At 37.1% G+C, this 14,515-nt stretch overlaps 1 protein-coding gene across 1 annotated transcript; it reads left to right on the plus strand.

Annotated features, from left to right (window-relative positions):
- The first annotated feature begins 2,106 nt into the window (after positions 1-2,106).
- On the plus strand, positions 2,107-12,271 carry SLC7A13 (solute carrier family 7 member 13). Its single transcript, XM_059490542.1, has 4 exons — positions 2,107-2,906; positions 5,335-5,466; positions 7,122-7,486; positions 8,229-12,271. Exons 1-4 carry the CDS (start codon positions 2,183-2,185, stop codon positions 8,472-8,474), a joined length of 1,467 nt encoding a protein of 488 aa, XP_059346525.1. The 5' UTR covers positions 2,107-2,182; the 3' UTR covers positions 8,475-12,271.
- Positions 12,272-14,515: the final 2,244 nt, after the last annotated feature.

A 14,515-nucleotide genomic window follows, 5' to 3' on the forward strand; every position in this document is an offset into this window, starting at 1 on the left:
TAGCGCTTAAGAGTGTCACAGAATCACAGAACATCCTGAGATGGAAGAAACGCACAGGGATCATCGGCGGCCATCGCCAGGAGTCACACCGTGTGCCTGAGAGCGCTGTGCAACTCTCAGGAACTGGGCCTGGAACTGTGGCCACCTGCCTGGGGAGCCTGGTCCCGTGCCCAGCCACAAAGGGATAATGTCAGTGAGGATTTTGAGATTAGGCAGCTTTGTCAGGAATAAAAAAAAAAAAAAAAAAAAAAAAAAAAAAAAAAAAATCCTTATTAAGATGCTGTTTGGGAGATTCTGTGAATGCTTTTCTTGTACTAGAAATCAAACGCTAGGATGATCAGTGAAAAAAGTTGCATCTGTACTTTAGGATTCCATTGAGCGTAACATTGATTTGTTCTAAGATAGTAATCCAAATCCAGCTGTACATGGCAGAATAAGAGAGTTGGAAGATTGCTGGATATCACATAATATGTGTGCATTCACAGAGAAGGAGACTCAGAAAATAAAAAAAGAAAGAAATTACTTATTTCAGCCATGTAAAACATATGCTATGCTGAATTTCCCAATCATGAATGCTAGATTATTAATATTTTAATTATGAATTTTAATCATGCATGGTAAATGCATACCTAAATACATACTACAATTTAGGAAATTAATAAATGCAGTTTAAAATGTATGCAAGTTTTAGTAAGTACAGGTGTGCTTCTTGTAGAACTACAGTTTTTGTAGTCTGTTAGATGAAAGTATTTGGAGAGTGCTGCAGGGATTTGGAGAAAATGGAAGAATTTTCTTATGGTTAGAGGCTGCTCTGGGGCTGTAGATTCTGTCACTGACCACGCTGTAGAGCTTCTTTGTGGTGAAGGAAACTCACTTCAGGTCATTGAAACAATTAAAAGAGCAGTCCATGCACATGCCTATTTTAGCCATAGGTTTCTTACATGATGGCATATTATATAAACTAATTTTCAGATGAATTTATTTTGTATTTGAGTGGAAATCCTGCTGTTCAAGACTGGTGTGAACCACTCTGTCTTTTCAAGTTGGCCCCTGTGAAAGCATGAGTTTTGTTCACTGCACTGCTGAGCTTTGACCTGCAGGAGAAAACTGGTTCTGCAACTTTACTGACAAAAAGTAAGAACTTTGCAGTTAGGAGTTTGGGCACTTACACAGCCCTTAGGGTCCATGCTGAGCTTCTTTTCAGTTAGTTTTCTTCTTTCTGCCCATTTTTCTCTGCATCTTAAAAAAAAAAAAAAATTACATTTTTGGTACAAAAGTAATTTGTTTGTGGCATCTCCACATCTGATTGAAGAGAAGCTCCTAACACAACATATGCAACAGATAAGTATGTAGAAAAATCAGCAGTCACACCTTAAAAGACACATGCCACACTAGTGGGAACTTCCAATCTTCTTCTTTCTGTTCCACAGGTCCCATGCAGAAATGAAAATTATGATACAGCTTCTTTCCTTCCCTCACATCAATGTCTGAAGATTAAAGCCATCTTAGGACATGTTTGAGTACTAGTCTATCCGTGTGTGCTCAGAAAAAAACTGGGAATAAAACTGGTAATTTTCTTTCTAGGGCAATGTTTAATGAGTGAAGTATAAACAAGCTCCAATATACCCAGTGACTGATGAGATTTTGGCAAAGCATACTGGTGATTATTGGTTATCACTGTCCCTTTTCTGAGTAGATGGTGGAAAAATAGTGGCAGGCTGTTCATCTAACATCCATGTCACTGTCAATAATATATGGAAGGTTGATTTCTTTCCTCATGTTGCCATATCCTTCCTCTTTCCCTAAGGTTGATGTAGAAGTCACATTTACTCACCTCTGTGGTTGTCTCTGAAGATGTACATTAAACAAAATGAAATCTGTTGATGAAAATCATCTGAGAAATGAGCATTTGCCATGCATTAATTTTAAAGTTGTTTTCTTTAAAAATACCTGCAGGCCTTATAATTTCTGAAGTACATATTAAACCAACATGTACATGATTTGCCAGTGTTTCTTGAAGTATTTGGTTAATTATCTTCACACAGGAGACATCAAACCCAAAGTATGCTTTCTTTTCTGAATGATTAAGCCAAGCTTCCCATAACATTTCACGAGCAAGCAGGGCTATGACAGACTGCTGACAACAAAGTGAAATTTGCTGTGAAAAAAAAAACACAAAAAAATGGGAAAAGAAGAAAACAATGACCCCAAAGATGTGCAAAGAAAAGGAAAAGCCAAGATTCAACTCAAAAGAAATATAGGTTATTTTGATGGGGTAAGTTTTATTATAGGATCAATTGTTGGAGCTGGGATCTTTGTGTCTCCCACAGGGGTGTTAAAACATTCCTTACTCAATGTTGGCGTTGCACTAACGATCTGGACCGCGTCTGGGCTGGTTTCTCTGATGGGTGCCCTCTGCTATGCGGAGCTGGGAACCGCTCTGCCCTTCTCTGGAGGAGAGTACAGCCACATTAAAAGAGGCCTTGGATCCCTACCCGCCTTCGTGTTTATCTGGACAGCAACGTTCACCAAGCCAGCATCAAATGCTGCTCGAGCCTTGCTGTTTGCTGAATATGCCACACAGCCATTCTATGGCATTTGTCCTGCACCAGATGTGCTGAAGAAGTGCTTGGCCTTGGCCGTTCTCTGGTCCCTGGGGATTTTAAATGGCCTCAGCGTCAAAATGTCTGCGTGGGTGCAGACAGTTTTCACTCTGCTGAAGATGATGGCCTTGTCAGTGATTGCTGTTGGTGGCATAGTTCTCCTTGTTACCAGGCAAAAGGAGAGTCTGGCCAGGTTTGAGGACATGTTCAGCTCAGAGATCCCCAACGCCTCACAGATTGCTGAAGCCTTCTTCCAGGGGCTGTACGCGTACGGCGGCTGGTGGTCCCTCAACTACATGGCAGGTATTCTGCTCCTCTTCTTTAGATTTAATTCTGCAGTTCTCATTCTTGTGTTCCTTAGCTTGTTTTGGGAGAACTTGTCTCTGCTTCAAGACCACAGGGTCCTTCTCATTTTACGTAAGTGTTTGTTTGGGCTGGTAGAAGAGGCGTTGTTCCTCTCCAGGGAAAATTCCTGCTTTTTGTGCAGAATGAAGCTGACATTTTCAAGAAAGTACAAGAGAAATCATAATAGTTAATTTTTTTTTCATACATTAAATATTTGCATTTTGTCTTTCTCAGCGTCCATGTAGCATATTTTTAGGAAAGTATCAGGTTATCCATGCCAAACTACGTGTGAATAGGTAATTTCTGTTTAAATATCTGTGCCTTATCTGTGGTTATGCAGCTGGTTTGAACATGGTCAAATTAATTTTGAGTTTTGTTAGAATGTAGTAATTTTATGGGATATATTTTCCTGGGAAATATTGAAGTCCAGTAGAGGGTAAAGAGAGGTCTGTGCAAGGTGGCATAGATTTTTTCATAGAATTTGTACTCCATTTTAAAGTTCAAAAGGTTTTTGAATATCTGTTTACTTCCCTATTCTGTATCTGCTGACATATGGCAGTAATAAACTTTTTCATTAAAGCTACAGAGATGATGTTCATTATGTTAGGTATTCACATCACAAGTTAAATAAATAGAGTTTTATAGTATCATCAGATTCATGGAATTATATTGTAAGCAAGCGGATATTGCTGTTATATCTTTAACCATTTGTGTCCATTGACCTTTGTCATGTAAAATATTAAATAAATGGAATGTGTTAAATGCATACCACAAAGTTCAGTGGTGAGGACAGTGTGAAAATTTGGTTAATGTTTAAAAACCTGACTGTTGTCTTTATAATCCAGGTACTCCAGCTTTAAAAATAGGTTGCAGTTTAAAAAAATGTATATAAATCAGTAAAGTGTGGTTTTGAAACCTGAGGTATTCCTTAAAGACAAGTACTTGGCTTTGTAAGCCTGCGAAAATGCAAGACTTCTGGTAAAATACAGATTTATTCTGATCAGTTAGCAGTACTAATAAATGCCATACATTGGGCAGCACAGCTGTTTAGACAGATGTAACATATGCAATTTTTTCAAACTGACCTGAGTTTCCTATGCTTCAACAATACCTTCATTTCTGTGAGCTTCAGCTGATGCATCAGGTGTCAGCTGGCTGGCAAGACTGCAATAAACAACAAAACAAATGGCAAGATAAATGTAAATTGGATATTTTGGTTATTATTCTCTTCTGAGTTCAAAATTACTAAGTGTATTTTTTATATCTGAAATAAATCCCAAATTTTCTTATAGTATCTGAATTTCACTGTTCAGATGGTCCTTCAGTCTTGTCTCCATGCACTACAGCCAGCACAGGGATCATGGCTCAAGGCTGATGTCCTGAGCAGAAGATAGAAATCAAATGTAAAGCAGGAAGCAGATTTCTGTCTCCTAAAAAGAGTTTAAGTAAGCTGCACATTTCACTTTTCACTTCTTCCCTCTTATCAGTTATTTGCTGGTAATACTCAGGAAATTGTCTGTAAGTGCTGAGGGAAGTGGGAAGTGGTGAAGGAACAAGAGGAAGGAGTGAAAGAAATTTAAACAAAACTTTCTGATTGAGATGAGGGTGATTGAGATTAAGCTTCTGGAAACCAGCTCCATCTTTTGCTGGGACTGTGACATGCCCAAGAATGTGTGCCTGTGTCTGAGTTATATACCTGCAAAATTCAGCTTTTTTCTTGTTTGGTAAGAGTAGTTCTAAGCTATCAGGCTTAGCACTAAACAGTTTTCCTCCACCATCTTTTCCCTGGAAAAGATGACAATAATCAAAATCCATCTGGGAATGGCCCTCTTTTAAAGCCACTGCATTATTGCTCTTATGTCTATACCTTTGGTTTTTTCTGTTACTTCTGATATAAAAGCAAAGAGAAAGGTTTTGAGTAGAAATATGCAAATATGCTCTCTAAGTTTAAGATCAGTATTCATGAGGTGATATGAGAATAAATAATGTGACTTAAGAGTCTCATGTTTAAGCTAGTGATTTTCAGGTAAGGCTACTTGAAAATTTTCTACCAAATCACTTTTCTAATATAAGTCAAAGACGTGATAAATCAAAGGGAAATTATCACTCATTTTTATCACTTTGTGAATCAATCAGCTCTTCATCCAGCCCTCCTTCCAAAATAGTTCTAAATAGCTAAGTAAAACAATATTGTTTAAGAATCTGTGATATTAACCTGTTTGAGAACCACTGTAGGACTTCACAAGCAGAGAATTTAGCAGCCATGATTGGGGATTGGGGCAGGACTTTGGCATCAGTTTGTCAAACTGCACAGCTTCACCACTGAAAAACACTTGCAGAAGCTACACTGCTTGCTTCATTTGTTGTTTTAAATTGTATTTTTCAGAGGAGATGAAACGTCCCAGCAGAAATATCCCCTTAACTGTGATGACTGCTGTTCCTGCAGTAATTGTTTTTTATCTACTAGTGAACATCTCATATCTGACTGTCCTCACACCTAAGGAAATTGTCTCCTCAGGTATGTATTTAATATTTTTTTAATTAAAAAGAACTGGCCCATTGACATATCCATCTGATGTCAATGCCCTGGGTTACTTCTGCTCACCTAACTTCCCAGTCCAGAAATTTGGGTTCATTTTCCTTTAACAGAGAATTCTTTAATTTTATTGTATGACACAAATTGGATGAATGCAGGCAGATTGTTGAAATTGTTGGCTTTATCCTACACTGTCTAAAAAGAAATCAGAAGTGTATTAAAACCTGAAAAATAAGGTGAAAGTCAGGTGCCAAGTATAGAGATGATCTTTGTTTTCCTTTGTTTCATAAAGAGATAGTTTTAATCCTATCTCTTCCTTCTTTCTCTGTCTCATTGAGTCTCAGACTAAAGCCATCACTCTTTAGGAGGTGGACAAGTCTGACATGTTCAAGAGTATAGAAAAGACTATGGACATAAAAATGTAGCCATTTTGGGTGTGTATTATTCATGATAAATACTGTGACTTCTCAGAAGAGTCTATACAAAATCCAGTGTGTATAAACCCTTTCTCAGATCCTGTATCAATAAACTGGCCATGTAAGGCTCCAAAGGGAACTATATTTCTCCTTGACTGTCCAAGCAGCACATTTAAAATTCCACGGTAATGACACTGAGCTGTCAGACCTTGCCTACAGGCCTGACAAAAACCATACCTCATTTGAATGGATCAATCTTTTTTTTTTCCTATGATAAAAGCTCACTAATATAAATGAGAACAGTGTACCAGTCACTCAGTAACCTCATATTGTCGCTCAGCCACTGTCAGGCTGTCTGCTGGGAGAGTTGGATCATTTGTATGTTACAATGAAGGAGGCAGCAAATACCAGACTATCCATGAACTGCAGCTGCCAGCTGGCATGACCAGCTTCATGCATACCAGGGGAACTGTGTTTACCTATGCCAGCTCAGAAGATAACCTTAAAATTATAGCACTTTTTAAAATATTTCTTGTTCCTTCACTATTTTTTTTTTTTTTTTGAGTTTGGGGGCACTGTTTTCTCCATCTCTAACTACTTCCTACACTGCACAGGACACTGCAAGACCCATGTTCCTCATGGCATTTGATTATAGACCCACTAAATATTGTTCTCACTACAATATCAGCTGTAGCTAATCTCCAAGCAATATTGAATACCTCTTGTTTAGAAACAATCTTTCACGTTTCCCAGTTCCACCCAAAGCAAAATCTCATTAATAGCACATTTGTTGACTCATCTCTGACTGTAGATGTGCTCTTGTTGGCAGTTTCCTGTAACAGCAGATTGTGTCAGCACCATGGTTATGTCAGGGATCAAGGAGTTAATTTTCTTTCCTTGCCCAGGTGTCTGTGCTTGTGATGAAGGATGTGAGATGTGACTCACTCCTGCTGGGCAGTCCATGACTGTGGTATTGGCCCCAGCAGGTTTCCCTGGCTTGCTCTGGCAGGCAGCACTCATTGCTGTCATCCTCCCAGGAAATGTTTAGTTCCTGAATGAAATACCTTTAGGATTGGATTAGTGTTTGACTACTGCAATGAAAAAGCAGGCATTGCTGGTAAATAATAGGTGCTTCTTGTATTTTAAGTTTTTTTCCTGTTGAGTCTGTCACTTATTCAGAAGATGGTCTTTGTACTACACAAATTCTTTGCTTTCTTGCAGTTGCTGTGGCAGTCACCTGGGCTGATCGAGTGATCCCCTCTGTTGCCTGGATCATTCCTCTCTCTGTTGCTGTCTCAATATTTGGTGCCCTCAACTGCAGCATGTTCACACTCAGTCGATTAAGCTATGCTGGAAGTCAGTCAGGACATTTACCTCTTTTAATATCCATGCTTAATGTCCACTCCTGTACGCCAGCACCAGCCATGATTTTTTCAACCACCATTGCATCCATTTTTATCATCCCCTCTGACCTTATTATGCTAACAAATTACTTTGGATTTTCTGCCTGGCTCATGACTGGATTGACTTGTGCAAGCCTGATTGTACTTCGATACCGGGAACCTCATCTACACCGACCATACAAAGTAAATGGACCTAAATTAAAAATATTTTATATATTATTTTTTGAGTCCTGGGTAGCATGCAAAAGTTATAGAAGAAGTGCAAATCTAAAGTGGATAGTCACAAAATTACAAATAATAATCTCAATGCCTCATTTGAGCCTAATTTGAAAATTTTGCTTCACTGTAAAAAGAAGAGAAACAAACAGATGGTCTCTGCCCCAGAGAAGGTGAACACATGAGATGGTTCTTTGCAGAATGGGGGAGATGTGCAAACAATGTGGAACCATACCAGTGTGGAGCAATAACAAAAACAGTTTAGGACCCATTGCCCTTTAGTTCATTAAACTTCGATCTGCTCTCATCTTCCTTGACATAATCACAGGCATTAAAGATAGGTTGAATTTCTTCTTACTCCAGCAGTCAGAAAGCTTGGGTTAGAAGTGCATGTTCATTGTGAAAGCTTCCAGGCACCCAGCCCTGAGTGTCTTATAGGAACCCACATTATCATATGTGATAAAAATGGATTCCCAATACTGCCTGTCTCTCCCCCTTGACAAAAGAAGAAGCCTAAACAAATATTTTTTAAAAGATTCCTCTCTTATAGGCAATTTGAGTCAGATGACTCTTGTCCTGGGTGAATTTATAGCAGCATGAGAGGTGGTACTGTACTGTGACAAACACATTGTTACTCTAATGAATGTGGCGGAAAAGTCAAGTTGGTTCGTTTATTTCCTAACCCACTTTTTTTTCCTTTCTCTTACAGGTGTTTTTACCAGTTCCATTTATGATGGTGGCAATGTCTTTCTTCCTAGTTCTAGCTCCCATAGTCTGGTCTCCAAACATGCAATATGTTTACGCTTTCCTGTTTATGCTTGGAAGTTTCATTATTTATCTGCCTTTTATACATTTTAAATTGCGTTTTCCATTTCTTGATAAAATTACTTGCCACCTACAGCTCCTGTTAGAAGTCTGTCCTGCTGATGGACCTGCTGAGGGCAAATGTGAATAATGGCAGATAGTTAATCTCAGTACAACTAAGAGCCAACAGAGGATTTTGTTTAACTGAGGCTATAAACAGTACAATTTAGATGTTGTGATGTGTGATACATAGGTGTGCATGCATGCATATACATTTATAGATGTATACACATATATTGCAAACATGCCCACACATGTATGTATGGGCACAGAATCACAGAATGAACTAGGTTGGAAAAGACCTTTGACACCATCAAGTCCAACCTATGACCAAACACCTCCTCATCAAATAAATCATGGCATTAGTATAAGTTAATATGTATATGTTTGTATAAATACATAAATATATATGTATACTATTTTAATATGTCCAAAGGATCTCTCATAAACTTGCAAAATCTGTAAAATGCTCTCTGCTGCTCCTGAAAACACAGTTAAAAGTTGCTTACAGTCTTGCAAAAATGGAAATAAGACTCAATCACACAAACACAAATAATTATCAGTATTATCATACAATAAGTGAATAAATACATAATAGCATAATTATAAAAATACACTCACACTTTGAACTAAATTGTCTGGATTATTCTTAGTTTGCAGTAGCTCATTGATTAGAACTTTTGGTTTTAAAGACTTTATATTTTCTTCATCTGCTACTTTTTTTGGCATTAATTTATTTTTAATAAAAGACTTTGAAGACTATCATAAAGTTGACTGATCATTTTAAATAGCAAGAAAATTGGACATGGTGCATCTTAGCTATTTTAGAACAACACAAAAATTCAAGGTGAAATCTTACAATGCATCAAGACAATAAAAATTATTTATCCTTTTCATCACAGAAATAATAGCTAAAGATATGTAGATTCCTTTATTAAATCATTTACATCTTAGCATCAATATTACTTTATTCCTTGTTTTAGTTTTGGTGTTATTGAGAAGTAAAAGCTTTTTTTAGCCCCCTTCCCTCCATTTAAATTTTGTTTATGAAAACAAGATAACTGAATTCTTTTTTCTTCTTATAATTGGGCCATATAAAGTTCATGGAATATTTAATCTTAAAAATAAATTAAAAGTACACACAAACCATCATTTGGAGGTGATTATTAATATATGCTGCTATTTTTATAATTACAATAGAATTGCAAATATAAAGTGATTTTCCAAATCTGGCAATGAAAGATCAGCAACACAACCAGCAGATGGCCCCAGCTGATCACTCTCCACCGTGATCTCTCTGGTCTGATGGATGTTGTATTGGTGAAACTGTCTTACAGGGCACTGTATTATAACACAGTGGAATGAAAAAATCTTGCTATAATACTCGATTCACTAATGTATAACAATTTTGGAAATAACAATGACAAATAAAGAATTCTTCATAGCTACCCAAAGTCTAGGGTGGCCATCAATAAAACCAGGAATCAACTGAAGGTTTAAGAGGATTTGACTTTGCACTGGAATGAGCCCCCAAATTAAAACAAATATATGTAGCAAGCGGCTTTTCTCAAGGTGATAATGGACACAGAATGAAAATTTGAAGAAAACATTATACCTTTTAACAAGCTCTATGAAGAGAAGTTCATACAAATGAGGACTGCAATGTATACAGCTGAACTGGAGACTGGATTCTGCTGAATGCAAGAAAGGAATCAATGTTTAATTTCACTTAATAGTGCTATTGGAAAAACATTTCTCTTGCTGTTTAAATTCAAAACTTCATGAGACTCATCAACATTGTAGAGGAGTTATATTTTAAAAACTGAATTGTAAATGGAAGAAATTAATTGTACTGTGACTAAAGCATCCATCAGTGATTTGTAAATACAGGTGTGGCAATGCCACAGATTTTCAAATGAACTTTCAAGTAATTTATTTAAATCTATATTTTAATATGTAAAAGAAAAGTGGAAGTTGTAAGGAAAAAATGTTTATGTAACAATAATAATATATTGTACACCAAATTATTAGAAAAAGCAAGCATCGGGGGAAATTACTCACTTGGGTGTGTTATTTCCATGTTATTTCTTATCTTCTTAAATAGATAGTTTGTCAACTATCTATTTAATTCCCTAATGAGTTGGGTACCCACTGATAACATATGTCAGGGTATGTTTGTGTAATTGGAGCATGTATTTGTTAATGATACAAACTTCAAATATAAAGGTTTAGCAGTCAATCAGGGAACTCAAAAGTCCCAATGAAATTTAATATGAAATAAATTGCTTTTATGTATCTTTCTGGAATATGAAGTAGATAGTTTTTTTTTTAACAAAAATCTAGGAAATGGCACATAAATGTACAAGATGAGAAGATTTAGAATAGATCAGAATTAAAAATGTCCATGCAAGTTTAAGCCCCTCTGCAAAGGCATCTTTCAATGGCCTTGCATTATTAGATCATAAACTGTTCTTTCTATATACCCTTACCTCATTTATTGGAATGAATGGATGGTGCCAAATAATTCACTATCATATTCTCCCCATTTCAGCATGTGATCTTGCATTTTGTTTATCACTCTATGCTCAAATGCTGCTCTTGACAGACATTGTTGATATCTTACAGACTTTTCTATGGTGTTCCTCATGTCAGCACCTAGGCCCTTCACAAACAACCACTAATTTCTCTGGACTGTTATGAGCTGTGTCAGTGGTATCATCTTTGCTTGCTGAAAGTAAGTTAAGCTGATGTGTAGGTTGCGCAAGAAATCAGTTTTGTGATGTTCCCTGAGATTAAATTACAACTGTGAGATTTTTTAAATTCCACAAATTAAGCATGAGGATTTAAAGTTTGGTATAGAAAATGGGGAATACAGAATTAATTTCAATTTTCAAAAATTGTGATCTAAATTATTCCAGTATGTCCATGGAATTTTATAGAGAAAGATTAATGTGTATTCTGGGCAATACTTAATTCCTAAAGTGCTACATCATTCATTACATCAAATTCCTCCTCTTCTACAGTAAATGAGGGATTGGCCACCTCACATTTAGCATCTTCTTCAACACAAATGTTGACTTATTCCCAGATCCAAGAGAGACAGGATTTTCTGAAAAAGAATGCTCATATTAAATGACCCCTGTTGGAAAGGGACTCACACACCTGAGCTGAATTAGCATCATAAAAAGCAATCCCAGATATGGTATTGCCCATCCCCTGAATTTGAGTCACTGATGTTCTCTTAATGCAGATTTTCTTTTGTCTGAGTGTTGCAGAATGCTAAATCACAAAGAGGCAAATACACTATTAAATGTATAAAGATTTCTTATTGTTGCTGGCTCATTCCACATCTCCAAGCAGTAAGCATAAAGGAATAGAATTCAAATTTATAACTCATGTTAGCTACTCTGGTCAAGAGCAAATCAATATTTTAACATTATAGCTTGTTTCAGTTGGTCTCAGCTGCTTTCCTACTTGAATATATCCCAGAAAATGCTGTATGGAAGTTGACTTTTATTACTAGACTATATCAGACATTTATTCACATTTTTAATTTTTTTTGTCTTTGACTTCATAATTCTTTTTTGCTTATGCATGCTTGCATATTTCAGAACTTCAGCCTTACAACAATTAAATAAATTTTTTATCAATATTGTACTGACTGGTCCATTTTGACATTTAATCTCCCTATATGTTTTTCTAGATTTCTAACACAATATTTGTATGTATATTTGCACTGCCGTTTTTTTTTTTGATCCTTTATCTTCTTAAAAAGACAATGTAAAATACAAAATTACTATCAATATTATAAAAAAAATTACTTGCAATTATACATCATGCTTATTCCACATGTGCTGACTGCGTTACAAAAAATAAATCGCCCTGAGGCAAACCCCAGAAATTGTACAAAGAAAGAAAAACCCCGGCAATTACTTGTTTTACTTTCCTTTTCATAGTTAATGTTAACTGTGATTCCAATAAAAGATGGAATCAGAGCTAACACTGAACAGCTCTATATGATGTTTTGTGCTTTGATGTGGTGATACTTGGTTGGAATCTCTAGGTTAATAGTGAAGGATGTATGAAGAGCTGCCTGTAGCTGTTAGGCCATGAGTTGTTCCGACCTCCCAACTTCTGTTCTTGTGTTTACTACGTGCACTGTGGATATTGGTAAGGTTCCCTATATCTCAGTTTCCACATATGCCAAACCAGAAACAACTGTGTTTTAACAACTAACAGGTCAAAGAGCATTCACTTGTGGTGTTCTCCTCTGTATCACAGAAGTTATTCCTGTCATTGTCTTCTATGGTTTATTTCAAGTGATGGGGGATCCTGGGCATTCCCATTCTTACTGGCTTGATTTGGAGGGATAAGAGCTGTATCTGCTTCAGGAACTATTTTTACTTTGGAACAGGAAATGAAACATTTTAAATGAGCAGGTTTGAATAAGCTGTATCCTACAGGTTTAGAGGCACTGTTGAAGAGCTGGACTGTTACTGTCGATTTTCAGTAACTCTTGCTACACGGGAAATTTCAGGATTGCATTGCAAAGGAAGGGTAACATGCTGATATTTAAACAGAATAAAAGAAATTAACCAGGAAATTATAGACTTGACAGTGTCACATAATTCCTTGGAAAAAGTAATGGAACAGATAACATGAAACTGAATTAATAATGAATTAAAAGCGAGTAGCAGAATTAATGCCAGTTCATTTGTATGTATGGAAAAAAATCCTACGAAACCAGTATCACATTATACTTTCTATAGTATGGGTTGGGATAAAAGCTGAAGAAAAGGTGATTTTGAGGTCCACCAAAGCTGCAGACTTGACGAAGTAGTTACACCACTACAAATCAATGTTTTGTTTGGCAGATTTAAAAGTGACTAGGGTTTTTCATCATCTTGCAAAGCTACTTAAATTAGCCCTATTAGCAAGGCTTTGCGCATAATATTGGCTAGGGATATTCCCTGTCTTTTGACAACAGTAAAAGGTATTGTTCCTGGCGGGAAGGGATAAATGTGTTTGGGCTGAGACTTTCCAAGGTGCCACCACATGTACCGTGTGCTTTAGTGTGAGGGTGGTGAGGCACTGGAACAGGCTGCCCTCAGAAGCTGTGAATGCCCTGTTGTAGGCCAGCTTGGATGGGCCACTTGGTCTAGTGAAAGGGGTCCCTGCTCATGACAGAGGGGTTGAAATCAAATGATCTTTAAAGGTTCTCACCAACCCAAACCTTTCCAAGATTCTGTAATTGCCAAGTTCTAGGCTGCAAGTGGGACTTTCCACAGTAGAGTCGCAGCAGGACTGGGTGTGGCCAAGGCTGGAACTTTGGCGAGGGGCTGTTGCTCAGCAACCTCACAGCCCTTCTGTAAACATTCTGCTGCAGTTGGCACATAGGGTCCCTCTCTTTCACTCTGCCTGCATGGGTATGTCCTGTTGTTATTGTTAAAGTGTTAGTTTATATAAAGTGTTGGCCTTTGTACTTTGCAGCCAAGCTCTTCTGAACCTGAGGTTTTTTTGGCAACAGGTTCTTGAGGTTGTTTAAGACTTGAAAGTATGTTCAGAAGGATATATTTAGCAGGTGTTTCATGTGTAAAGAATTTGAGCACAGCTAAGTTTTAATTGGCTGCTGGTGTCCTCATTTTGGGATTGCCTGTTGCAGAGAGATCACACCTGAGCCTCTGTTATGTGTAGGCTGGTTCTTATGTTCCAAAACAGTGACTTTATGTTGTGACTGAGTAGATTTAACTTTTCCTCTAAATCAGTTTTCTTGCATCAGAAGCATCTTGATGTTTAATTAATTTTTCTTTCATGCTTAAAACTAATTTTGTAATGCCAGGTCGAGTTAAGACATGGTGGAAAGTTGGATACAAAGTGAAGCAGTACTAGTGTTTCTGTCTGTGTGTCTGTATCTTAATTCCCTTTGTGAAGCCCACACTGACATTGTTTTCAGAAAGGCTTGCAAAGTGTAACAGCAATGAGATGTTTTTTCCACCATATACAATCATAGAAAATCAGTGTAAGACCTTAATTCCAGTTACAAGAAGAATAATCAATCTTAAGAGTTGAAGTCGATGGTCCTCGTCACTTCCTCCCAACACACTCTGAGTCTACTGTCTGAGGAAGGCTGTG

Source organism: Ammospiza nelsoni, chromosome 1, assembly GCF_027579445.1.
Source record: "Ammospiza nelsoni isolate bAmmNel1 chromosome 1, bAmmNel1.pri, whole genome shotgun sequence".
In the NCBI taxonomy this organism is placed as follows: Eukaryota; Metazoa; Chordata; class Aves; order Passeriformes; family Passerellidae; genus Ammospiza; species Ammospiza nelsoni.